The 27,455-nt window shown below is 48.7% G+C and overlaps 1 protein-coding gene across 1 annotated transcript in view; it reads left to right on the forward strand.

Annotated features, from left to right (window-relative positions):
- Sema5b (semaphorin 5B) overlaps positions 1–27,455 on the forward strand; it is a 143,617-nt gene that overhangs the window by 83,591 nt on the left and 32,571 nt on the right. Inside the window, exons 2-3 of the mRNA XM_021185096.3 lie at positions 18,738–18,941; positions 25,023–25,122. Of these exons, the coding sequence (XP_021040755.1) occupies positions 18,788–18,941; positions 25,023–25,122 (254 nt within the window). The 5' untranslated portion in view covers positions 18,738–18,787. The remainder of the gene's footprint in view (positions 1–18,737; positions 18,942–25,022; positions 25,123–27,455) is intronic.

The following is a 27,455-nucleotide window of genomic DNA, read 5'->3' on the forward strand; positions in this document are numbered from 1 at the left end:
TCCTCACTGCCTGTATGACTCCTGAGCCTCAGTTTCTTCATCTTCCAACCCCCCCCCACACACACACACACAAAACCAAATAACAACTAGCAACCAAACAAAAAAGAAATAAGCAGCCGGGCGTGGTGGCGCACGCCTTTAATCCCAGCACTCGGGAGGCAGAGGCAGGCGGATTTCTGAGTTCGAGGCCAGCCTGGTCTACAAAGTGAGTGCCAGGACAGCCAGGAATACACAGAGAAACCCTGTCTCGAAAAACCAAAAAAAAAAAAAAAAAAAAAGAAATAAAAAAAACAACCTTTTTTTTTGAAATGGGGTTTCTCTGTGTAACCCTGGCTGTCCTCACTCTGTAAACCAGGCTATCCTTGAACTCAGGAGTCTACCTGCCTCTGCCTCCCCATTGCTGGGATCAAAGGTGTTCACCACCACACCCAGCTAAAAAAATCCATTATATTGCCATATAAAGAGAATAAAGGGGGATCACGCTTGTAAAACATTTACCACACCATCTTCCACAGAACAAAGGACACACACAAAAAAACCCAAGATGTAATTATAGTTACTGGGGAGCCCAAACTATGTTTTTGTCAGAAGACCTAGTGTCTGGGATTTGACGAATCCAGGCTCACTGGTGAGGAAAAATGGAGCTAAATATAAGCACTAATTAATGACCAGAAGGTCATGGAGTGATCAAAAGAGTGGTTGCCCTGGGAACAGGTAACCCCAGCTACTGGGTAGACTGAGAGGCAGGAGGGCTGCAATTTCAAGGTCAGTCTGTGTAACTTTTTGAGACCCTGTCATGAAATAGAAAGGAAAAAACCCAGAGTTTAGGGTGAGACAGAGCAGTTACTTAGCATATGTAAGGCCCTAGGGCTGTCCCTAGTGAGAGAGAGAGAGAGAGAGAGAGAGAGAGAGAGAGAGAGAAGGTTCCCTAGAAGACCCACTTAGACACACAGGGTCCTTTATAAATGCTGATTCCAGTAGCAGAGAAACAAAGGGGGCTACCCTGAGTGTGGTGGGCACCACACACCACCGCGGCCACCGAAGTGTGTCACCAGTGAAGAGATCCTTCCCTTCCTCAGTCCAGCTGCCTTGGATCGAAGGAAGCGCTGTCTTGCTTGTCTTGGAGGAAGGACAGAATGACCTCAGACCGTGCCCACACAAGGTTTGTTACAGTAGGAAGAGCAGAACTGAGCTGAGGTCCTGCCCTTTTGGACTTGTCCAGCTGTGTCAGGGGTTGGGGCAGGCGTCATTACAACAGACGGCCCCTCTCCTTCCACTTTCCAATCTCTGAGGCACAGCAGTCAAGGCAGGACCTCTCATCGCACCCCATGGCTGGGGATAGAACCACCATCCCTTTTCTGGCACAGGTTCATCATCCCTGGGGCAACTAAATCCCTTAAAAACAAAACAAAACAAAACAAACAAACAAACAAAAAAACAGGCCCTGGGAGAGATTAAACATCCACCTTTCTGACTCTTCCCAACTGTGTGACCGGTTTAGTGAACAGAGCAGACCACAATGACACAACGATGATAGTTAGAACTAGAAGGGAGAGGCTCAGATGCAGAAGAAGCCAAACTAAACTGCAAAGGGCTGTTGTATCCTCTCCCAAGACCCGGTCTACCCTAATACTTAGAAGTCTATGAACCTAATGCTGTAGAGGTTGCTCTGGGTGATCTGGTACCTCATGATTTTGCATTTTCAGCTTTCTGGGGAAATGTTTCTATGCCCTGGAAAAGATATGTAAGTTCCTTGGAGAGAAAGGGTATGGAAGGTCAGGAGTGTAGGAAGGATGCTTGGTGATGGGAGTGAGGCCTGGACCAGGGATGGAAGCTGGGCTGACTCAACACAGGCCTTTCTCACGCAGTTTTGAGACTGAGTTAGAAGCCATTGGTGAGATGGCAGGGAGGGAGAAATCTTAAATATTTTCATTACCCGGCAGTCTACAGGATCATACTCAAAAGTGAATAATTGCTGAGATAAATCTTCCAAGACAAATCATGTTTAAACACTTTGGTTGTATTATCTTATTATAATAAACATCCTTAATTGAACTTTCATGCTGACTTGATTCTCATAATGGTATGTGAAATATAGCTTCGTGTGACTCCCGCATTCAAAACGGTTGCTTAGAACGGTGGTTGAGTGTTTGCCCGAGGCAACCCACCTAGTCAAAGTAGCCCATGGCTAGTAGTAAACTTTCGGGGAGCACTCCCCACAGGGGGTGGGGAATCAGATCTAGGGGAGCTACTCTGTTATCAGTCTTTCGGTATCCGTTCTGAATGTGACTCTCAAATGAAAACGTTGCTCGTTTGTCTTCAGTGCTGGTTCTGGGAGCTTAAAAAGGATGTCACTGTCTACCTCTGTGTTTTTGGGCTCTAACCAGGAGCCAGATTTGGAGCAAGTGGAGAGGTCTGATCAAATGCCAGTTAAAATGATGGGTGAGTACCATTGGAACTAGGCAGAGGGTGAGGGTAGGGGACTTCTTCAGGGAAGAGGTTCCAGGTTGGCCTTCTTGGAAGGGTGGCTCTTGAATCAGCTGGGTCCAGCTAGCTGCTAGAGCCTCCTCTTGCCAGCTGCTTGCGATTGGAGCAGCTGTGCCAAGAAGTGGTCCATCCATCCATTCATGAATTCATTTGTAGAGAAACCCATGTTGGCTGATCTCCCACTGCATGGCAGGCTCTGTACTTTGCTCTCGGGAGACAGAGCCGAGAGGATCTGTGGAGTTCCCATCTGAGGCAGATGTGGCCCTCACTGATGTCAATTCTTGTTCCCAAACTCAAGGCTTGGACATCACAGGATGGGAAATATAAAATGTCTGCTGGTGACTTCACCTTTATGAAGTGGTGTTCATTTATCTTCTTGAAGAGAAGAGGTTTTAGGGAAGGGAGGGAGTATGATACTTGGGAAATGCTTTGGGTTTCCACTAATAGAAAAACACTCATGGTAACTTTAAGTATAGGGATTTAAAATCACTTTACCAAAGGTTAGGTCTTTGCTTAGTGGCTCAACAGGATCAAAAGATTCCGTTTCCTCTCAGTTTGTCCCCTGTCTTATCTCTGTCTGGCTGCTCTGGTTGAAATCATCACACTTGTACTAGACTAGATGGGGGAGGGGGGAGGGGTAGAGGCAGGAAGGAGACTGACACCCACTATCCTTTCTCTTTTTATAAGAGGTCCAGCATTTCCCCAGGATCTGCAGCAGGCTTCTGCTTAGGATCCCCTGACCAGATGCATGCCCATCACTTAAAGGAGGCAAGCGTCTCACCTGGACTAGGAACATCGCCATTCTGTGCAATGAAGGGCACAAGATGATGGGGATTGGGGATAAACATCAGGCCAGAATGAGGTTGACTCTGTGTGTGTGTGTTTGCATATTTTTTGGTAGGAGTGTGTGCGTCTCTCTCTATATGCGTATGTGCACAGATGCACCTGTCAGTTACCAGGTGCACCAGGAGCCAGAAGCATTGGCTCCTGCTTGGAGCTAGAGTTTCAGGATGTTGTGAGCCACTTGATGTGGGTGGCTGGGAACCAAACTTCGGACCTCTGCCAGAGCACTGCATGCCCTTAGCTAATGAGCCATTTCTCCAGCTTCTCTCATGTGTTCTGAAAATGAAAGTTATATGACTTTTCATTCACCATTAGAGAGCCAGGGACTTCCTGTACAGCCACTACATACCAAGCTTGTGTCCCCAGGTCCTGTCTAGGTCATCTGGGGACTGGTGTATAGAGCTCTTCTCTGAGCCACTGTGTGTGTGTGTGTGTGTATGTCTGGGCTAAGTGCAGTCCCTCCTGCTGGAACATAAGCCTGCATCTTCCTTCCTTGTTATCACATGTTACAGAGCTCCGAGACTACCCTCTGACTTTCAACACTCAGGGACTAAACCCATGCCCCTCTGGCTCCCTCTACAACTCAGCCAGGAGCTGGCGCTCCTGTTTTCTCTTCAGCTTCACCCACCACAGAGGCCCTCTGGGAAAGTTAAAGGGAAAGCGATTGAAAGCAGAGAGGGTGTTAATTAAACAGCAGATGCTTAACTTTGTTAATTAATGGCTCTGTCACCCTGAGTGGCACCAGCCTTCTTCCCTCTGTCTTGCTTACCCTCCTGCCTCTGATCACCTCAGAGGGCCTTCAGTCTAAATGTGAGGAGCTTGTGATATCCGTGGAGGCCTGAGGGCAGCAGAGGACTCTCAGACCAGCTAGCTGATTTCTCTGTCCAGAATAGAAATGTCAGATACTGGTTTATCTGAGTGACAAAGAAGCAAAGTACCAGAAGGAGAGAGATCAAAGCCCAGAGATGACAGACATGTTTTGTTTGCAAATGTAGACATGTCAAAAAATATTACAAATAGTTGACATCCTTTAAACATGAGGGAATTGAGCATATATCCAGACATGTGGATTTTCTTTAAAATGGATAGATGTGGGCCAACCTTCTCAAGGCAACACACAGCTGAAAGGAAAGGGCTGGAAGGTAGCTGTCCATCCTATCCCATTCACTCTGCCATGTTGTCAAAGTTCAAGACCTAACTTGACAATGGGCTCTATGTGGTAGATAGGCCCAAGAGAGAGCTATCTGGAGATTCTAGGGAAAGAGGTAAGATGCCTGAGAGAATCGCAGGACCATTATGCACCTGAACAATTGTCCCTCTGCTGGTGACACCAGCAATGTAACGTTAAGGAGGAAGATGGAGGCGCTGGGTGATAGAGAGAGGGAGACGACCCTGTAGTCTACAGCCCATGAGAGAAGGCCTGGAGGTTTAGGGATCCCCTGAGGGAGGGGTTGAGTGCACCCAGGAACAGCCACAGTGATGGAAGAGGGAATTTAGATTCCAACCTTGAGAGACATTAGCACTGGCTCTCCAGTCAGACAGAAAACCAGCCACCATGTCTTGGCGCCGTCTCTTCTTTCAGGGTAACCTTATCACTAATAACTATAGAACCAGAGGGTTTGTTCCCAAAGGTTTTGATGCCACTGCAGGAGTGACCCAGTAGGTAATCAATGGCTGAGTATTCTCTGTCCAGCGTCCACAAGTCTGTGAGAACGGGGCAGCTCCAGTTACTGACAGTCTCTGAAAACTCTTCCTCTCTGTGGAGAACTTCTGGGCCAGGACGTCCCCGGGCCAGCCCTAGAAATGTCACACACACACACACACACACACACACACACACACACACACACACGCGCACGCACACACGCACACATGCGAGCGCAATAGTTTTACCTACATTAAGCGAGGGTCAGCTGGCCATGACTTTCATGGATGCACACACACAGGGTAGAGGAGTCTGAGCCTGGCTTCCCTGCTCAATGGCTCCTTCCTTCTGCTGGCGACACCAGCAGCACAGAAGGCAATCGGCAGATGTTCCTGGTCTCACTTCATTTCCATAGATTTACAAGCATCCTTGTATGTGTTACTGAGAAATTGGGTGTAAATCCTATTTTAAGAACATAGACAAGCTTGTTACTTGAAGAACGCTTAGGGAAGTCTTTTGGGGAAGTGAATAATAATCGCCCTTTCTGTAACTCTTGTGCCATTGTTCCGGAATTTTTCTGTGACACTCTGTGACAATGCACTTCACCTACGCTGTCACTCCCTAAGCCTCCTCTTTGCATCTTGTGGACAACTTCCTCTTCATGGACAGACATTGTCACCCTGGCTTGTGCCTGTTGCTTTTGCATTTCTAATCTTTTCTCTCCTTCCTCTTTGCCACATACTGATGGTCCCTGATTGTTCCCTCCACAGTAGGAAACAATTTTCCCTCCTGATACTGTGGAGTAAGGGGAGTGTCACTTACTGGTGACACGCACTGACAACTGCTCCTCTGTCCTGGAAGTCAGAGCAGATGACTCTCTGTGTACTAGGAATGTGGTGGCTGGGTGGGGATACCTGTGGTGTGTGATGTCCATCAATGAGATCCCTGACTTGATCTCAGGAACCAGTGCAATATCACCTCACCTAGCAAGCAGGACTTTACAGAAGTGATTCGATGAAGGCTTAGGAGTGAGGAGGCATCTTTCAGCATTCCCTGGGCGATCCCAGTCTACTCTCATGATCCTGGGAGGTAGAGGACTTCTCCAGGCTATGACTCAAAGGAGTAGTAACAGTGGAAGAATGGATGGGAACGTGTGAGGCTTCTTGTTTTGAAGCTGGAGAGTGGGTAGCTCCTCGGAGCTGGAAAAAGCCTGGAAGTAGATTCCCTGCCTTTACTCCAGCCTCCAGATTGGGTTTACGGCTGGTTTTCAGCCTTGTGAGATCCAAGATGGACTCTAACCCAAAGAACTGTGAGGTATTAAGCCACCAGCTCTGTGATGGTTTGTTACAGCAGGAACAGGAAAGGAATTCACTGGGCAGTCAGCCTCAGACCATGGCCTTGTCTATCAGGCAGGGATGGACTTGCTTAGAATTCTCCTCCGCAGTGAGAATTAGCCTCTTTCTGGGTCTTTACTTCTTGGCTTCATTCTGTCTCCTATTGTCCTAGCCAGATGGCTAAATTGTGTTGGGCAGTGGAGGACTAGCTTCATTTAACTAAGGGTATGTATGTCCCAGAAGAGGAAGAAAAGTTGAGAGTGGGTGCCAGACTGAGGGGTAAACAGGGAAAAGAACCTACCACCCAGAGGGGGTCATCTATCCACCTCCAGGAACCTCAGGCCAGCGTATTTTAGGAGCCACAATTTTAAAATTAAAAATAGTATTGTTTTATTTCACGTGTATGAGTATTTTGTCTGCCTGGTGTCTGCATATCTGGTGCCTATAGGGGCCAGAAGAGCGCATCGGATTCTCTTGAGCAGGAGTTGCAGATGGTTGTGACATATGGGTGCTGGGAATTGAACCTGGGTCATATGGAAGAATAGTCAGTACTTTTAATAGTCAGTAGTACGCCATTCCCTCCAGTGCCAGGAGCTACTATTTTAAGAAATTTTTAAGTAGCCCATGTGGAACATAAAGTTTATTATCTTAGCCATTTTTGAGCATTGGTCAATGGTATTAAGGTCACCCACCTTGCTGTGTTATCACCTCTCCACCATCCAGCTCCAGAACGTGTACCTTTTTCAAAAACAATCCCTACTGATGACATAACAGCTCTCCGTTTCTCTCAGGTCCTGGCAGCCACCTTTCTTTTTCCTGCATCCATGAGTTTGACTTCTAGGAACCTCCTGTATGTGGAGTCACACGCTGTTTGTCTTTTCATGCCAGCTGCCCTGGTTGAGCATCCTGTCTCAAGGCTCGTTTGTGTTAACAGTTTTCATTCAGTACTTCCTCTCCTTTGAAGGCTGAAGGCTATCCTAATGTTTGTATTAGTCACATGTTTTTGTATCCATTTATCTGCTGATGGACGCTCGGTGCTTCTCCATTTTGGCTACTGTGAATAATATTGCTCTGAACATGTTGCTCCAGACAGGCAGGCAGACAAGGTGCATGAATACCTCTAATCCTGCTTTCAACTCTTTGGGATGGTACCCAAAAGTGTAGATGCTTGGTGATGTGATAATCTAACACACACAGTACTTAGAACAGCAGGGTTCCATATCAGATAGCCTGCCTTGATATATATTGTGATTCATAACAGTAGCATAATTAGTTATGAAGTAGCAATGAAATCATTTTTAGTTGGTGGTCCCTACAACATGTGAAACTGTATTAAAGGGTTGCAACATTAGGAAGGATGAGAACCACTGACTTAGAAGAACTGACAGCCCCCCTTACATCCCCCACCAACTCTTCTCAACCACAGCTAAGGGTCCAGTGGGGAGGCATCCACACTGGTGTGCTATCACCAGCATCCATCCTCTGGAGTTCTTTCAATGACAGAAGCAGCTTTGTGGCCACGGAGCAGGAGCCCGAGTGGGTTCTGACCAACTAAGGCCTGCATTCAACAGATGAATCTGTGCTGGAGAACCCAGAAAAGAAAGTCCAGGGTTTTTGCTGGGTTTGAATCTGCTTTTTTGAGCTGTCGGCATGTTTTCAAATGCAGTTTCCATTTTCTTCAGCCTGGGAACATCTGATAGCAAAATGTTTTCACAGAGGGCGCTTGCCCATGGGGAGGGGACAGGCGGCTGCTCTAATGAGAAGATAAGCGGGATGTGTGTTTGGCAATGTCCTTAGCATTTAATTCCAGTAATTAAAGTAGGCAAGCCTCCTTTGTTTTCCCTTTCCTTGCAAAAACAATGAAATATTACAGGCTATCTGGGGGGGGCAGGAAATAAACCCCACTCTACATTGTCTCACCATGGCACCACCAGCCATGCCCATTTGTGATACTGTCCCGTGCAAGGCACAAACCAAACACACGGCTCCCCTGATGAAGCCATACTGCAGCCCTGCGAGGTGCCCTGACCCACGACCTACCTCTGACAACAGGCTCTCTCTATACAGTTGATCCATCTTCAGAATCCACCCCCACCCTCCTCACCCCCACCCTCCAACCCTTGGCTTTCCCCACAGAGCTAACTCAAGATGCAGCTTGCATCGTGGTGGTACATACTTGCAATCCCAGAAGTTGGATGGTGGGAGGAGGAGGGCGGGGAGGAAGAGGAGGAAACTGGGTCTTCCTTGGCTACATAGTAAGTTAAAGTAAGCCGGGCGTGGTGGCGCACGCCTTTAATCCCAGTACTCGGGAGGCAGAGGCAGGCGGATTTCTGAGTTCGAGGCCAGCCTGGTCTACAAAGTGAGTGCCAGGACAGCCAGGGCTACACAGAGAAACCCTGTCTCGAAAAACCAAAAAAAAAAAAAAAAAAAAAAAAAAGAGACTGTCTCAAAACAAAGTTTTCCTCTCCTTTGTTTGCCCAAGTGATGTGGACACTGCCTGCCCCTGTTTTCAGGTGTGACCCTTAGTTGACTCATTCAGACAAGCAAGTCCAGGTTCCCAGGTCAGAGGGTAGAGACACTTCAGACCATGTTGAGGAGGGTATCCTGGAGTGACCTGGGCTCTGCTCCCATGACTCTGTCATATTCGAACTCTTGAGTGCTATGCTGTGTGCTAATGTCCAGCTGTTACGCCTGGATGCCTAGGTTTGAATCTCCTTTGACGTTTTTCAAATGACTCACCCGTGCCTCAGTTTCCTTATCCATGCAATGGAAATAAACATAATCTGCCTGATCCAGGGAGATAAGGTGTGGGTTAAATGGTGGGTCATCAAGAGCATGACACTGTTTTGTTTTTTTTGTTTTGTTTTTTGGTTTTGTTTTTTGGAGACAGGGTTTCTCTGTGTAGTCCTGGCTGTCCTGGAACTCACTTTGTAGACCAGGCTGGCCTCGAACTCAGAAATCTGCCTGCCTCTGCCTCCCAAGTGCTGGGATTAAAGGTGTGCGCCACCATGCCCGGCAAGCATGACACTGTTATGGTGTTGATAGATTTCTGAGTCTTGGCTCTGCCACTAGCTCCCTACCCAATCTTGAGCTGGGCATGCCCTCTAAGGGCTCAGTGTCTTCAGGGCCAAAGCACAGCGTGGACGCCAAGAATCTGTGAGAGCTTTGCTTGTCTTGCCCGTGTGTTCATCTCAGTTGGAAGGTGTGGATAGGATGACTTCTACATTCTAATGGGACAGACAGACAACTTGGAGGTTTCTAGGACCCTGTGAGAGAAATGCAGACACTACCTTCTGGCTTCCCCCAAGCTGCAGAATGCAGAGGGGAAGCTTAGGCCAGCAACTGAGCTTGCTCTTGGGAGATTTGGGGTGAGGAGGGGATGCCCCCTACACGGCCACTCCCCTGTTTCAGTGCTGTGAGGCCTCCCAGCTCTCAGCAGCTGTTCTTCCCCTATCCAGAGCCAATCTTCCCTCTGGGCCCCAGTGGCTCAAAGGGTCCAATTGGGAAGAAAGGAGGAAAATCCGTATCCAATCTGTTCTATTCAGAGCAATGGATGGACTCTGCATCTCAATCTTATCTTTGTGTGAGTTCGGCTGAACTGTGCCCCGCCAAGTGTTGAGCGGGCTGTGTGGGTGGGAAGATGCCTCAGATGCATCTGCAGAGAAGCACAGCTGGGCATTTGGTAGCCTGGGCAGGCTGTGTGAATGAGTGGCAACCTCACACCTTCGCCTGCTGCCAAACCACAGTCCTGGATACAGTCTTCCCCGGTCTTGCTCCCCCACCCCGGTTTCTTCTTATTCTCTGCCCCCTTTCTCCTCCTTCCTCAGGCAGGCAGCCAAGTGGAGGTTTTGAATGGCAGCAGAGAGGAGGGGGTGAATATAGAGTTCAGGCCCGAGCCCCTTCCCTTCCCTGCAGGGCCTGGTCAGTGGAGCTGAGGTGGGCAAATACCCCTGAGCTGATCCCTTATCCTGGCCCCTGGATCAGAGCCCTGGCTCCGGGAGGCATCCAGGTGGCCGTCAGCACTGGCTGGGGATGCGCACCCCACCCTGTCCATCTGGAACCCCTGGCATTTGTTCTCCCACTGCCTCTCAAGACCTGGATAAACGGGCTCCTGCAGCCCAGACTCGCAGGAGGCTGATTTGTAGCAGGAATCAGCTTAATAATTTATAGCTAGAAAGTGCTCTCCTTGGGAAAAAAAAAAAAAGCCAACTCAGGAAACCAAATTAGACTCCGCAGGCTGCTGAGAGCACATGGAACCAGGGCTGCAGAGTGTGGTTGCAGGCTTGGGACTGTGCCTCCTTGGGGGAGGATGACCAGGACATCCCAGTCCTATTGTTAACAGTCATGGGACCTTGAGTGGGTTCCTCGGCTTCCAGAATCTCTTTTCTCCCAGTCATCTGAGCAGTGGGCATCTCGCAGCTTTCTTATATATGAAGTTGCCTTGAAATCTTGCAAGTCAGGAGCATGGTCCATGCCATTTTTACTCAAGCTTTTTATTTTATTATCTTTTGGGTTGGAAAATTGTTTCTTTCTCTTTGATTTTAACCTCACCGCCACCCCCTTTCAAAGAAAAGATGCCTCTGCTTGCTCTAGGAAGCCCTCCTCATCAGCAGACACTAGAGGGGCGCCCAGTGTTACTGTTCGGAGGTAACTCCATGGCCACTGTGGTTTCTGAAGCCTCTGTCCTGGGCCTCCAGCTTCTTTGCCCCTGTATCTGGCATCCAGCCCTGAGCAGAGCTGATACTCCCACTACATAACACAAGAGCCCCCAAGACTCGGCAGTCCTGAAAATGTGAGACTGGGCTATTTAGGGGAAGGGTGCTGACTCCAGTTCTCATAGATGCCTTTAACAATGGCTTACCCTAATCTCTCTCCACCGGTCCACTGGCTCCCCAAAGCCGTAACAGAACCACAAGCTCTCATTGTGCCCCCATCACTACATCGTACAGTGAGCAGAAGCGAGGCTTCTAAAGATTTGAGGTTTGTGCTCAAGAGCTGTCATGAGTGGCCTCCCTTGCAGACTTGTCTCCCATTGTCTGTGTCTCCAGCCTCCATGGCTTATCTGAGGATGCCTAGAAGCATGTCTTTGCCTGTGCTGTCCCCACTGTGTCTTCTTGGCTCTGGTGACTAGGGAGCACTACCCTGTACCCTTCCGTGTAGGGTACGCAGCATCCCTTACTTCCGGTCTTCCATGGTGTCTTGTTCCTCCCAGACATCTTTAGACTCTGCTGTGTGCTCACAGTCTACCCAGGCCCTGACCTCCTGAGTAAGTGGTAGAAGATGGTAAGAACCCAGTTTTCTCCTCATTCCCAATGAGGTCAGGAATGAATTGATACTTCTCAGATCATCTGGGTAGCTGGCAAGCTGGGAAAGGCAGAAAATACCTACTGGGAGGCCAGTCTGGGTTCTGTGGGGTCTTAGTGGACATGCCCACTCTGTTCTTTTCTCCCCCCTCCGCCATCCTGTGCTAAGGATAGAGGTCCATCTAACTGTGCTTCTGATGGCTTTAGCCATGGCTCTCTGCCCTTCCCTTGATCTCCACTGTCTCTGTGAGAGTCCATTCCTCCACTGTTACCGATTGTCATTTGACAGTTTGTTACAAGCACACAGGCACTGCCCATGTTGGGGGGAGCAGATGCTTGCATGGGTGTGCTTTCTTTCTCATACCCTCAGGCCTCTAGTTACTCACCTCCAGGCACCATCAGAGTGACCCCAGAGAGAAGACTCACAGGAAACGGGAGCAATGGTGTGGGCAAAGGCAAAAGAGACACTGGTTGAGATCTGGGGAAACGTTTTCTTCCTGGCTCGGAGTTTCCTGAAATAGAAGGAGTCAGATGGTGTGGTACCTCTGTTCCATCACTCCTAGAACACCCCTCTCTTAAATCCTACGCAGGTAACACTCAACCAAGAGATAGGATGGAGACCAGCTTCCATGTCCTCTTCTCTATCAAGCTGTCAGGTCGTGGTCACTATCTCTGCCCTTTGGGGACATATTTCCTGTCTCCTTAAAGATAATAGGCATTCTGTTTGTGTCATTCAACAAGCCTTGCACAGAGCGTCTTTCACATAGGTATTTGGTTCCACTCAGTAGAGCACCAGGTAGAAAAATGGCAACCAGCTAAGTGCTCTGGATCAGTGGCTCTGAACCTCCCTAAAGCTGGGACCCTTTAATACAGTTCCTCATGTTGTGGTGACCCCCAGTCATAAAATTGTCTCGGTGCTACTTCATAACCATAATTTTGCTACTGTTGTGAATCATAATGTAAATATCTGATATACAGGATATCTGATATGCGACCTCCATGGAAAGGTTGTTGGACCCCCACAGGTTGAGAACCGCTGCTCTAGCTCCTAACCAACCTCTTTGGAAGTGTTCCATACGAGGCTTGCCCTGGGCTGGCCTTCATTCTTGGTGCTTCAAGGCATTCTCTCTAAGGCAAGGCACATTTAGTCTTATTTACAAGTGAAGAATTTGAGAGCCACACCCAGAGCTGGCAGCTTCCCGAGCTCAGGACTTTTCATAGTGCTGTGTAACTTGCAGAAAAATTGGATGGCCTCTCGCTATGCTCTGCTGGAAGAGTCCTGTGATCTCTTTACCCTCGGATCAAATACATACTAGAAGTGGAAACTCCTACCTGCCCTAGAAACTTTGGATTTTTAAACACAGGAAGCCAAACTATATTTGAGTGCTAATAGTGTTTACCTAATGCTAATTGAGACCCGAAAAGCACGCTCTGAACAATCCCCTCTCTAATAATAACCTCTAATAATAATACTAATGAGACTTACCACTTAAACCGCACTTATGGGCAAGCAAGTGCCCATTAGATGAAGGAAGGTATTGGACATTTCCAACAATTCTGAAGCTGGATTTCATCTTCCCCCTTTGACAAATAAAGAAGCAAGAGGCACAGAAACGCAAGGTCATGACGGAGTAGGAGTGGGGCATGCATGAGGCCTTGGGTTCTGTGCTCAGAACAAATAACTAAACAAACAGATGCAGAGCTGGTGAGGAAGCCTGGAGGTCAGAGGAGCAGACTGACCCTTTGTCACCCTTTGTCACCCAGCATCACCCTTCATAGCATGAGGCTCCAGGTGCCTAGCAGGGCATCATTCGTCCTGCCAATGGGCCAGGTGGGAAGAAGTAGTCCCTAATGACCATCAATGACTTCCTCTTCTTTCTCTTTGGTCGCTTTTCTGGAAGACAAAGTCCCAGCCCCACAGCCTTGCAAAAGCTATACTGGGAAGAAGGCTTTCCAGGCACAATGAGCCATGTTTGTGACCAGTGCCTGATTCAACACAAATGCTGACTGGCTTAAGTGAAATACAGATGATTTTTTTTTTTAAGGCAGGACTTGGAGAAGGGCAGTTAAGAGCACTGATTGCTTTTCCAGAGGACCGGAGTTCAATTCCCAGCATCTATATAGAGGCTCACAACCGTCTGTAACTCCAGTTCCAGGGAATCTAATATCTTCTTCTGACCTCCTCTGGCATCAGACATGCATATGGTGTATAGACCTACATGTAGGCAAACACACACACACACACACACACGCACACACACTCACACACGCACACACTTAAAACTGGGATGTAGAGAGGGTAGCTCGTGAAAGCAGACTCTCACAGGTCTCAGGAAGTGGCTAGAACTGGGAGTCTGACATCTCCATGAGCTTATACTCTCTGTGTCTCTTGTCACTTGCATGTCTTCTGATTATCCTCACCCACAAACTGGGCAGAAGGTGACCACCCTTTTAGGGCCATGTTCCAGGTTACTCTGTCAATACTGACTTGACCCAGTTCCTTATTGATCTGTTTTGATCAGTTGACTGCCTTGGTGTGAGCCTCTGTGGCTAGTAGGGTGAGGAACACATGATCCATAGGAGGCTGCCAGGGTCTCTCTCTGCCTTCAGCTGTGGGAGTAATTTCCGAAGATAAGAAATCTGTGTCCCAAAAACCTGAAAGCACCTGGAATTCAGTTCCAAGGGTCTGACCCTAGACCAGTCAGTGATCTGCCCGTTACTCACCCCAGGTTTGGAATGGAGCCCTATTTTGCTGCAACTTGCAAATCCAAAGCCTGCCTTCGTCACACTCTGCCTTGGCTATCAGCACCCCACATCCCAGCCCTATCCCGGCTGTCTTGCCCCTCAGACCCTGCTTTGCACCCCTCTCAGACTCTCCAGGCCCCCTAAAACAGGGCAAGAAAGAAAAGGCAAGACAGGCGTACAAGCTTGTGCAGGAGCACCAGTGAACCCCAGAACAGCTCCAGATTCTCCATGCAGACTCCTGCTGTGTTTCTGTCTGTGTCTGTGTGACCTGGGTATGTGCTGGGTGAACCTCAGCCTCCCTCAATGTCTCAGCCTTCTCCTGGAGGCCAGACCTATCCTCTTCTCTCTCCCCATCATCTCCTGTACCTGGATTGCAGAGAGTCAGTGCTGGGGCCCGGACAGACAGAGTGACATTAATCTAGCAGTTGTTCATTCAGAAGAGACTTGAAGAATAAATTTACATAAAAATCCTAATAAGAATGGAACTTCTGCCATAGAATTGGGGACTTCAGGGCTTGGGGACTCTGGCAGGGAGGAGTCTAGGATGTGTTTCTAGCCTAGGCCCCCCTGACCGCTAGATCTGACCACATAGAGTGCCAGGCCAGGGAACAGAAGAAGGTGGTGGTCAGACCTGGGCCTGAGATAAAGGAGGGCAGTGAGGTTGGCAAGGTGACAAGATTATTTATGTCCCTTGTTCCTTGCTGTGCCAAAATACCCAACAAAGACAATCTATAGAAATGATTACCTCAGACCCACAGTTCAAATGCTACAACGCATTATGGTGGCAGAGACACGGGGCAACTTAAGCTTGTCGTCCTGTGTTGGCAGTGAGGAAGTAGAGAGCTAGACAGGAGACAGGACTGGTCTTCTGCCTTTAAGCCCTGCCCTGTACTCTCCTACAGCAGTCGCCTAGGCCCCATGCCCAAAAGGTCTCGTGACCCCCCCCCCCCAGAGAGCACCAGCCGTGGGGCTGAATGTTTCAAAATGTTTCAAAAAGAGTGAAGAGATGGAGGAGTGATAGGCCTTGTCAGTGTTCTGTTGCTGTGAAGAGATGCCAGGATCAGCAGCCCTTATAAAAGACAACATTTAATTGAAGCTGGTTCAGTCCATTATCATCATGGCAGAAAGCATGGTAGTGTGCGGGCAGACAAGGTGCTGGGGAAGGAGCTAAGAGTTCTATGTCTTGATCCATAGGCAGGAGGAGACTCTGTCTTCTGCACTGGGTAGACTTTGAACATAGGACCTCCCTGTGGGACGAGCATTCAAACACAGGAGTCTATGGGGGCCCAACCTATTCAAGCCACTACAGACCTGGTCATGCTTCCTAAGGTAGTCCTACAGGCTGATGGGAGGAAACACATGTGAGCTGTGGCCTGCATATCCCTAATTAGCCAGTCCCCCACCCCCTGAGGAAACAGCTGACACCATCAAACTGGGAAGAGTGATGGTATCTCAGTAAAGAGACTTTGCAGAGGTGAGGGAGGAGGCTCAGGGAGTGGGGGGTGGGGTGGGGTGGGGGGTATCACTGCACAGCATCCTGCAACCAGTAACCAAGGCAGTGGTGCCTCTTGGTTCTAAAGGGAGGAGACAGCCGTGGTTAAGAAACCCAGAGTCAGAGGAACAGGGCGTGTGCTCTAGGCTGGGTTGCATACGTGGGTATGAGGGAGGGAAGGGGGGCTACACCCACAGCCACTGTTTCTCCTTCGGTGCCTTGGCCAGACCCACCCAGAGGAAGGAAAGGGAAGCCCTGGATGGAGCCTCTGCAGGGTCTCCTGTATACACGAGACAGAGTGCTAGAGAGGAAGAGGTGCCAGCCAAAGGTAGACTCACAGTGTCCGAGGGAAAAAGAGGCTCTCTGGTGCTCACCTCGCTCCTCCAGACACTAGAACATTTCACTATCTGGCTGATGGCTCGCTGTTGGCTCTGTTCCAGCAAAAAAAAAAAAAAAAAAAATCTTTGAAAAATACTGACCTGTGACTCCTCACAATGGCTGGTAACATTGATATTGTCATTGTCACTCCCAATTTGGGGGAAACTAAGGCAGAGTGGGATTAAGTTTTTTTTTTCTTTCACTTTCTCTCTCTCTCCAATCACACAGCCTGTTATTTTGCTCCAGATTTTTGCTTCCCGAGAGTGGGCCCTACACCTTGATGACCATTCCCAGACTCTGTGGCCTGTTGAAAGGGTTGGGAACCAGTGTCAGGGGAGGAGCTTAGCAGGCTGAAGAAAAGTATCCTGAACCTACTGCCTTCTTGGTCAGCAGTCCACCTTAATTCTACCTTTCATTTCATAGACGAGATGGTCATTCTTTTTTACGGCTTTATAGTACTCCACAGCAGACACACCCCAGCTCCTGTTTCTAACTATTTGCTTGTTCCTGTTGTTATTGTTGTTGTTTGCTTTTTTCTTTTTCTTCTGGTCCTCTTGTTGTTTCTCAGAATGCCAATAGAATTATCTCGCACACAGGACACTTTGTGCTCAGACAGATGCTCTGTGGTCTATTTTTGCTTCTCAGCTATGTGCTGTGAAGGAGCAGGTTTGACTTCTCAATTTACAATCTGTTGCAGATGGATGCTTACCTACAGTTCAATGACAGTGAATTACTAGAGAAATGAACTGAAAAGAAACGCGCAAAATAAAAGCCTAAATGTCTTCATCTTTTCTCTTTGTTTCATGGCGCCGAGGTTGAAGCTCAGGGCCTTGCACGTGAATGCGAAGAGCCTACCCCTGAGCCACACTCCCAGACAGACATTTGATTGTTAGACTCAGTGTCCATAAAAATTACTCAAATAACGATTTGGGATTTTTAAACACTGACTTTCAAATGTCTGCATCTGAGTTGTTGGTGTGTGAGACTCAAATGCTGGCCCGTAGATCTCATTTTGTGGACTACTCCTGGTTAGTGGGTCAAGGGGTGTCCTAATTAGGGTTTTATTGCTGTGATAATACACCATGACCAAGAGGCAAGTTGGGGAGAAAAAGATTAATTCAGTTTACACTTCCACTTCCCTGTTCATCCCTGAAGGAAGTCAGGACAGGAACTCAAATGGGGCAGGATCCTGGAGGCAGGAGCTGAAGCAGAGGCCCTGGAGGGATGCTGCTTCCTGGCTTGTTCCTCAAGGTTTGCTCAGCCTGTTTTCTTATAGAATCCAAGGCCACCAGCTGAGGGGTGACCCCACCCACAATGGGCTGGGCCCTCCCACAATGATCACTAACTGAGAAAATGCTTTATAGTTGGATCTCGGAAAGGCATTTCCTCGACAGAGGCTCCTTCTTCTGTGAAGAGTCTAGCTCGTGTCAAATTGACACAGAAAACCAGCCCTGTTTGGATTTATGTCCACTACCCAATTTTTTTTATACTGGATTGTTGGTCATTTCCTTCTTAGCTTCTAGGAGTTCTTTGCACATTTAGGATATTAGCCCCTTTGTCTGTTATTAGAGCCACCAATATTTTTTCTCAAGTTTGTCACTTGTCCTGTGTGTATTCATGTGTGTGCATGAGTATTCATGCTCATGTATGTGTGTAGAGGGCAGAGGTGGACCTTCACGTCCTTTCTAAGCATCTGTCTACCTTGTCTTCTCAGACAGTGTTTCATTTGGCCCGGACGCTTCCACGTCGATTACGTTGGCTAGCCAGGGATCTGCCTGTCTCTGCCTCCCCAGCGAGAGGAATATAAACTCTCAACTTTTCTGTGTGGGCCTTGGGATCCAGGGCAGGTGTTCAAGCTCCACTTAAAAAAGAAGGTCTCACTATGTAGCCCAGGCTGGCCACACATCTTCAATCCTCCTGCCATAGTCCCTTGGTGTTGCAGATGTGCACCATCGTGACTGCCTTTCGTCATCTGCCTTTTGGTGCTGTTATTAGTGTCACTCAGTGACGTCAAAATTGTCAAGGCTTCCTTTGATGGTGTCTGAGGTTTGTTGTACTTTCCCCCTCCAAGGTCTGAAGATTCTGCTCAAAGTTTCTTCTGGTGTTTTCATGACTTCCCCCCTTAACATACAAATCTTGAATTCAATTTGAAAATTTCCTGGCTTAAAATATGAGGTCCAAATCGGACTTGAGTCTGGGCTTCTCCTTCTGCACATGACTGCCCACTGCCCCAGTTCCATTTATTAAATGGATCCCACCTTTATCATTAAAGCTAATTTTAAAGCATTTGGAATCATAGTAGAAAAGACTCTATAATTTGTCAATTTTGTCCAGAACACCATTACAAGGGAAATTAGCTTTCAAGATATGATCTATAACTTTGCATTATGAGAGCAGAGTAACATAAATACATTATAAATTTACTTTAAAAAAAAACCCGTGGGGCCATTGTGGACAGAGAGAAACGGGCCTTGAGGGAGCACTTGGTGAGATTAACTTTTTCACTGCAGGTCTTCCCTGTGGCCTGCCTCCAGGAGCCAAGATTGCAGAGGGGCCCACCATGGTAGTCCCAGGACCCCTGGCTCTCTCGCTGTTGCTGTCCAGCCTCACCCTGCTGGTGTCCCACCTCTCCAGCTCCCAGGACATTGCCAGTGAGTCCAGCAGTGAGCAACAGATGTGCACACGGAGGGAGCACCCCATCGTGGCCTTTGAAGGTGAGAGCCTCCCCAGCCCCTGGAGTCCTGAAGGACATGGGTCAAACCTGGGAGGGCCCTCTGGGTTGTCTGAAGCCTTCCTGGAGGTCCTGAGACTCTTCCTCTGGTAGCCATTTTAAGACGAGGCAGCAGTGGGCTGGAGAGCTCTGACTTCCCCAGATGACATAGATAACTTTACTCGAGCCCTACACCCACGCCTGTCCCAGAGCAGTTATTGTTCTTCACTGGGATCTTTGGATGGGCTACGAAGTTATGGATGCCCCGGTGGGAGTGACCCAGATTTGGGTGGTCTCAGCTCTGGGGGGAGGGGGGATGTTCTCAAACCTCAGGCTACTTTTCTTGGCTTCTCTGGGGGCAGGAGAGTGATGACTCACTCCTGAGGAAGAGCCTGAGGAAGAGCTGGAAAGCATCCTTCTTGCTCTAAGCTGAATGCTGGGATGCCTGTCTTTGGAGTACTGGGAACCCCCCCAGCAGAAGGGGCCCTTGGTGATGCATAACTCTTGCTTGTCAAGGGAGAGCGTGGGAGTGTCTTGTTCAAGGATTTCCCAATCTTGGATGTGAGCATCTCTGGATGTATTCCAGGGGGGTCTGTGAGTTCCTCACAGTTTCTAAAATTAGGATAGCCATTTGATGATAACCAAATGAAATAAATAAAACCCAAATCCTAGAGAGGCCTGGATGCTCTCCCATGACCTGTTACCCCATCAGAGTGTCCCTGATCACATTCATACTCTTGGAACCACCTACATGGCAGTTCACACTGCAATTTGCAGATGTAATGTCAGAGTCCCCTGGTTTTGTTTTTTGTTTTTTGTTGTTGTTGTTGTTTTTAAGACAAGTTTTCTCTGTGTAGTCCTGGCTATCTTGGAACTCACTCTGTAAAACAGGCTGGGCTTGAATTCACAGAGATCTGCTTGCCTCTGCCTCCTGAGTTCTGGGATTAAAGGCATAGGCCACCACCGCCCAGCTGATCCCCTTGATCTTAATTCTGACCAACAGTGGCTTGGTCCCTTCTTGTCCTAACCCTGTGGGGGAGGGTGGGCAGGAAAACCCAGTCATGGGGGCTGAAGAGTCTTGTCAGAGCCAGGCCCCAAGGTCAATCTCCTGATGTGACTACCATTGAAGAACTATCGCATGCTCTGCCTCGGAAGACCTGTCCTGCCCTGTGGAGGAAGCAGTATGGAGAGGCCAGTGGGAAAACCAGTCACTAAGTCTAGGGCAGGATAGGATTTAAGGGGTAGGATGGGGTTAGTGGATGGGGAATGGAGGTTGATGGGAGGAGAGGTTGGCATTTCGGGTGTACAGGTTCCCAGCTGTGGGCTGGTTCCCCTCTCTGAGAGGAAAGCTTCCAGCTGTCTTCTCCACGCTGCCTTGTTTGAGCTGGGATCCTGGCTTTGAAGGCTTAAGTGGATTATAGTAAATTAGCAATGTCTTCAGTGTACAAAATGTGCGCACACGCTCAGACTTCTGATGGCTCCCCGTGGCTCTGAAGAGAAGAACAGAGTGAGGGTGTATGGGCTGAAGAGACAGGGTACCTAGGGCTGTTGGCACGCAGGAGACGCCTGTGACAACGCTTAATGGAACATTTCCTGTCAGGGGCTTTGCCCAGATGCTAAGAGTCTAAGTGACTCAGAGGGAGCCTGCCCCACCCCACCCCACCCCACCCCCTAGTCAGGCTGTTCTGTATGGGACACTGGGCTGAGATGGGGGTGGGGGAATAGGAAATGTGGAGTTGGGTTCTGAGTTCCTGGGTTTCCAAAGGGCATTTTAAGTCATCAGGCGTGAATTGAATGCACTTGACTGTCCACCTCACCGTCTTACAGAGGGACTCTGCCATCATCCCCCATCCTGACAGCTTTGGGTTATTATATCCATTCAGAAAATTACTGAATGAGAGAGATAGACAGAGACAGAGAGAGACAGAGACAGAGAGAGACAGAGACAGAGAGAGACAGAGACAGAGAGAGACAGAGACAGAGAGAGAGAGAGAGAGAGAGAGAGAGAGAGAGAGAGAGAGAGTACATGCTTGCATGCATTTGTATGTAGCTTTTCCTGGGGACTAGGGCCAGGGACTCGCCGTATTTTAATGGCCCTGCTTTGTGCCAGGCACAAGACAGTTGCTTTGGGGTCACAGAAGCAAGCCCATGTTTCCTTTGGGTCCTCAGCTATTTGCTATTATTCCTCCAAGGTCAGTGCCTCTGTTCCCACAGCCCGGCTGATCCCCTATCAGCTCTACTCCCTGGGTCTCCTCTCATCTGTAGTATGCTAAGCACATAGTAGGTCCCATGGGCGAGGAGCTGTTCAAGGGAAGTCATACTAACCCAGCTCAGCATCAGCCACCAAGACCCCCAGACCTTGTGCTGCACGCCTGAGTGATCCTCAGACCTCCCACCTAGCAGCTATGAGCCGCCTTCTCCCCCTCCCCAGACACCTGACAGATCTGTGAATAACTCCCAAGCATCCACAAGCATCAGGCAGTCTCGGAAACAGACTGGCAGCTTTTTGTTTTATAAGGTTCAATTTCCTCCTATGGGTTCCTTTTAAGGAGGCCCACCTGGGTCTCTCTTTGGCCTGTGTATTACTGGGTTTGCCACAGCATGCCCTTTCTCGGTGGCAGGGAGAAGCCAGCCTGGAGTTAACACTGGCAGTGGTTAGTCCACAAAGTGGGTAATTGAATTGACTATAATTAAAATCACAGGCGCGTCATGGAGAATGTCATTTTTCTCCTAAAGTCGCCGTCCAAAGCCTTCGCTGCACACGGAGCTCAGAACGTGCTTGGTGTTTTAAAGACAGCTTTCCCTCCGGTCCCCTTTGCCTGTTTAATAAGAGGAGGCTGGCTCTCTTCCCAAGGCCTCCCCAGGATCACGGCACTGTGCCCAGCCATGTCTCCTCCACTTGACTGTGTGAGATCCTTCAGTGCTGGGGGAGAGGGGCAGCAACTGAGAGAGGCCCCCAGTCACCTCCACCTCCACCTCCTGACGGTCATCCCAGCCCAGACTGTGTTTCCTCCTCTCCTCTCCCCACTGAGAACAGACCTAGATGAAGACTGAGCTAAGTTCTCAGACAGTATCTGCAGCAGTGCAGTCTTACCAACTCCTTCCTATCCCTCTGCCTTTACCTGAGATGCCCCTGACCACATGCGGGTGAAAGTGCCACCTGTTCGCTTCTGGTAGGGACCATCTGGTCTGAGGAGGCCCATACACCCAATGCAGAGTGACTGTAAAAATACAACAGGAATTGAACGGAGAGGGTGGAGAGGATGTGGAGGCACTCCAATCAAGGAGGTCTTCCTAGAGGAGGTACGCATTCCATTTAATCTCTACTATGATTTCCTATGGCTCAGGGTCAGCTGAAAACCTGCCCAGAGGCTGTGACATTTCTTGCCAATCTATAGCCACCTGCTGGGGCCTAGGGAGTTTGCTTTACTTTGTTGCAGAATTTCTTCCTCATTTATTTATTATTTACTTATTTATTTTATCATGCATATCACAGTTTTCTGAAAAACATCCAACTTGCAAAACCTCCCGTTCTCCTGGGAGTGATTAAGCATTTGCCTGTTGTGCAGAAATGAAGGGCAGCTTTTACTCTGTAGTGGAGGGATAATGAGCAATGATTTATATCCCTTGGATCACACACACACACACACACACACACACACACACACACAGATCTGAACCTTGTGTGGCAGTTGCTCACAGTGGGTAGAAAGCACAAGGCTTCCCAGACAGTCTACTGGCTCCTCACTGGTTCCAGTCCTGCTCCACCAGCACTGGCAAGCAAGAGAGAAGTTCAGGTACTATGGATGGATCAACCCGGGAGAAGTGGAGGGACTGGGGAAAAGTCAATGAGACCATTATCAGACCGCGAGGTCTGTTCTTTGCCCACCCAGTCCCCATAAAAGGCTTTGGCTTTGACTAGAAAGTGCTTTCTCAAAGATAGGGGTAGACACAGACCACCCGACCTCTGCCCTGCCCCTTCCCTCCTCACCCCCACTGCCCCGTGGAATCTTATTAGAAAGCCTGATCATCCTCCTAGGAGAGGAGTTGAGGCTGTCATTCAGATATTCAAACACGGCTATACAGGTGGGGCCTGGGGATTCAGGCAGCAAGGTCTTACCTAGACCCAGCGCAAACCACCAGGCTGAACACGCACTACAATGGAATAATGATGTCAGGTCGTAGAAGCCTGTAGGGTCTCTTCAATCCTGCTGGGTGGTATCAGGAAAATCTTGGAAGAGGTAGTGGTGGGGGTAAATCTCAGGGTACAAAGATTTGTGGGCCTTGTGCAGTGGATTGAGGAAGTGTCTTAGGGTTTTACTACTGTGAACAGACACCATGACCAAGGCAAGTCTTGTAAAGGACAACATTTAATTGGGGCTGGCTTACAGGGTCAGTGGTTCAGTCCATTATCATCAAGGTAGGAGCATGGTAGCATCCAGGCAAGCAAGGTACAGGAGCTGAGAGTTCTACATCTTCATCTGAAGGCTGCTAGCAGAATACTGACTTTCAGGCAGCTAGAATGAGGATATTAAAGCCCACACCCAGAATGACACACCTACTCTGCCACGGTACTCCGGTCGAGTCAGCCTGTCAGGCAGGGATGCCTAAAAGCTGCTCATGAGGCAAAAAGAGTTTCAAGGAAGCTCTCCTCCTGGAGTCTGGCGTTTTCTTAATTCTCCATTCCCGAGTTAGTCTAGTGTATGGATCCACGTGCTCTCTTTCAGTATCATCCTATTATAAATGCCTTTTAAGATTAAATTCTGACATAGCTAAAGCCTTCTTCCAGTGTTCCAACAGTCCTAAAACGTCCTTGAACTAGACAGTGACATTCAGAATAGCCTCTGGTATTACACTATCAATAAAAGCCAAGTCGCTCCCATATACAGGAATTTACAATGGTTTAGGAAGTAGATTGGGCTGTGGTTTTAGAGTATTGCGTTTTTCATGAGATGGTTAGCTAGAACGGAACTCCCTAATTAGAACCATGACTTGGGTGTGAAAGCCCTTGCCCTAGGAGTGAAAAGTTCTCACACCTGGCTTCTAAGACTATAGCTGACCTTAGATAGGGCTGACTTTGTCTCATTTTATTGCTCAGTTCCTGCCAGTCTTTGTGTTTGCATTCCTCTGTTTTATGTAAGATTCCGGTTTCCTTATTTGTACCTTGCGAATATGTCTGCATAAAAAGTCTGATGCTCGATTTGACCTTACACTCAGATTCCACACGTCCTCTCCTGTGTGTGTCTGTTTGTCATTCATCCACGCTTTGCCCACCCGAGTCGAGAGACCCATTCCACGCAGACACAGGGACCCAGAGGGTCTGTGGCACTACTCCAACCAGGCCACTCCTACCCCAACCCATCTAATAGTGCCACTCCCAGGGCCGAGTATATACAAACCATCACAAGAAGTGTGAAACATTTTCGATAAGTATGCCTGAGGTGATGAGTTTGAACAAATTTCAACTCCTCATTAAATGAATAAATAATGAATGCCAGGTGATTAGCTGGAGAGGCCAGTGGGACCAGAACCTAAAGGTCACAGGAGTTGAGGCTTGTTGGAGGTTGCTGGGAAGGGATCTAAACCTGAGACTAGAGTAGCTACACATGAGTTCCAGAACTATCACTCCTGTTGCCTTGTGGGAAGTAAACCCACAGCTATAGGAGACAGGCTAGTTAGCATGGGAGGTTGTCAGCTCAAGTCTAGTCAAAAAAGGACAATGGCTTGGGTCGGGGTGAGGTCTGGGGAGAAAGCAGCTAGTGGAGCCTGGAGCCTGGAGCCTGGAAGGAGAACAAATGGATGTGCACTGAGGTGGCTGCTTAGCATCTCTGTAGGTAATTATAAGTTTTCCTTTGGTCAGGACAGAGTCCTCTCCCCTCCCAGAGGCAGAAATACAATACTCTAATCCCTGAGGTCAGAAGGCTGGCTGCTCACAGAGGTGGTCAGGTGAAATTCAGGTCTCCTGGGGCCTTCAGCTCTATGCTCCCTCTCAGCTGGGTGATCTTCTCTGGTGTGATACGCTGAAGCTGGAAGCATGGTGAGTCCAACACTAACAGTAACAGAAGTGTCTCTCTGTCTCCACCAGATCTGAAGCCGTGGGTCTTTAACTTCACCTACCCTGGAGTCCGGGATTTCTCCCAGCTTGCTCTTGATCCCTCGAGGAACCAGCTCATCGTGGGAGCCAGGTAATGGGGTAACAAGGGAGGAGAGTATGGGAGCACTTGGAGAGGGGCAGAAGGAAAACTGTTGGGATGAGTATCCACACTGATCTCCTGAGTCCCCGTCCTCCGTACCAGGCCCTGTCTGTACTGACTGTCCACCAAGTAGGGAACTTGTGGGGATTGGGGGAATGGGATGATCCCCAGGCCACACAATCTCAGCTAGATTCATTCATCAAATATTGTTAGGGTATTAAGAGCAAAGACACCTGCATCCATCTTCTGCCCTCTAGGCCCTGATGCCAGGACCGGCCCAGTTAGAGGTACCCAGGCGCCCCCTGCTGGCAAGCTGCCTGCCTGCACCAAGGGTGCTGCCCGCTGCCCTAGGCCATATGTTTCCTTTACAAGGGCCTCTTTTTCTATAGTCTGCCCACCTTTGTCCCCACTGTCCAGACCAGGATTCAAATGCTAAACCTTTCTTGGGAGGCCTCATCTTTCGGGCCTAACTATCATGAATCATTCATTGCCAGCTTTGGAAGCAAGGAGCTGAGATGAGGTAGGGGGTCCCTGGGCCAGCGTCCCCCACAGCTCCTGGGAACTTGCTGAAACATGATACTTGAGCATCTTGGGTAAGAAACTCTAAGAGTAGGCCTCACCTTGCTTCAATAAGGCCTCCCGTGACTGGTGCCCAAGCTTGAAAACAGTCAGACCCAACACACACAGCAAGAAGATGCAAGCTTGGGACTAGAACTTGGGCCTCCTGACCCCAGTGGTCTATGTTAGGGCACTGAACACATGAGGATCTGGATAGGCTTGTGTAGCTGGGAAGGACACTTTCGGGTGACACTGTGTAGCTGGCCATCCCTGCCCTTTGGCTCTCCCCATTTTGTTTGCTGTATGAGAAGGAGGTGAGACACCCACAAAGCTCTGGTCTGCGGGAAGCTGAGCTGGATCAACTTGAGTCTCAGTTTTCTCTTCTATGGCCACCCTCCCTGGGATGCTAGGGCAGAAAGCATTTAAAACCATTCTGAATGAAGTAATCATTTTATAGCAGCAGCGTTGCATGTGACGTGCCAGTTACAAGAATATTCAGTGAGAGCAAAGGCCACACCCTCACAAGCAGGTGTCTCTAGGAGCTCCTGGCGTTCCCTGAGAGGCAATCTGCACACACTCAGACAGCCCCGACTGTGAGCTTTCTTTCTCAGTAAAGCGAACATTTGCTTTGCTTTGTATTTTGAGAAGGTTCCTCACTCACGCACAGCTGAGAGAATACAGGGAGATCTCACGTCCCCTTCTCCCAGGTCCTGCCGGTGGCAACCTCATGTGTAACTATAGTGCAGCAATGTACCCTGGTAACTGCTACGCATGCCATCCTTTCTCCTGGCTACAGTTTTACCAGCTGACTAGACTGACTCACATCTGTAATCTTAGCATTGGGGAGGCTAAGGCAGAAGGATCACCTTAAGTTCAAGACAAGCCTGGGCTACATAATGAGGCCTTGTCTCCAAAAAAAATGAAAAAGCAAAGCAATCAAATAGAGCTAGTGAGATGGCTCAGAGAGTAAAGGAGCTTGCTGCCAAACCTGACTGTCTGGGTTCAATCCCCAGGAGCTACATGCTTGCCAGGGTATTCACGTGTTCACATATACATACATACATACATACATACATACATGCATGCATGCATACATACATTCATACATACATACCCATTCTCTCTCTCTCTCTCTCTCTCTCTCTCTCTCTCACACACACACACACACACAGTTAAAAGATAAGTACTAAAAACAAGCAAACCCAGAAACATACATACATACATACATACATACATACATACATACATACCTTTTATACCTAAGGAGTGGCGTCCCAAGACTGTGCCCTGAAATGTGACAAGAAAACATGACTGCCACATGCATTATTTTATGTGGCATCTGTGTAATAAGTTACATCACACAACAGATAATTCAGTATATGTAGCAAGCCATGCATGCAGAAAATGGTCCAGGTCTCATTGTCAGCCCTGGAGGGAGGCTTGGATCACTCCCATACTGTACGTAGGTGGAGAAGCAGCGGCAGAGAGGTTGTCACCTGCCTGTGTCACACTGCCTCACCAGATCCACTTTGGGTCTCCATACAAACCTGCCTCCATAACTGTCTTCTTTCTGCAGCTTCTCGTGGATCTTTGAGCCTAGCTCTGCCCTCACACGGAGAAGAAAGCATTCTCTCCTGGATTGCTTCCTTCGGCTCCTGGAGCCTGTGTCCTGAATCCTGGACCTTTTCTGACGGCCCACCCTTGGTTTTTTCCTAGCGCTTTTCTTTCTCCTCTGTCTGGATTTCCTTTCCCTCTCTCCCCGACAC

The sequence above is a fragment of the Mus caroli genome, unplaced genomic scaffold (assembly GCF_978045245.1).
Source record: "Mus caroli unplaced genomic scaffold, Mus_caroli_1 scaffold_17, whole genome shotgun sequence".
Lineage (NCBI taxonomy): Eukaryota > Metazoa > Chordata > Mammalia > Rodentia > Muridae > Mus > Mus caroli.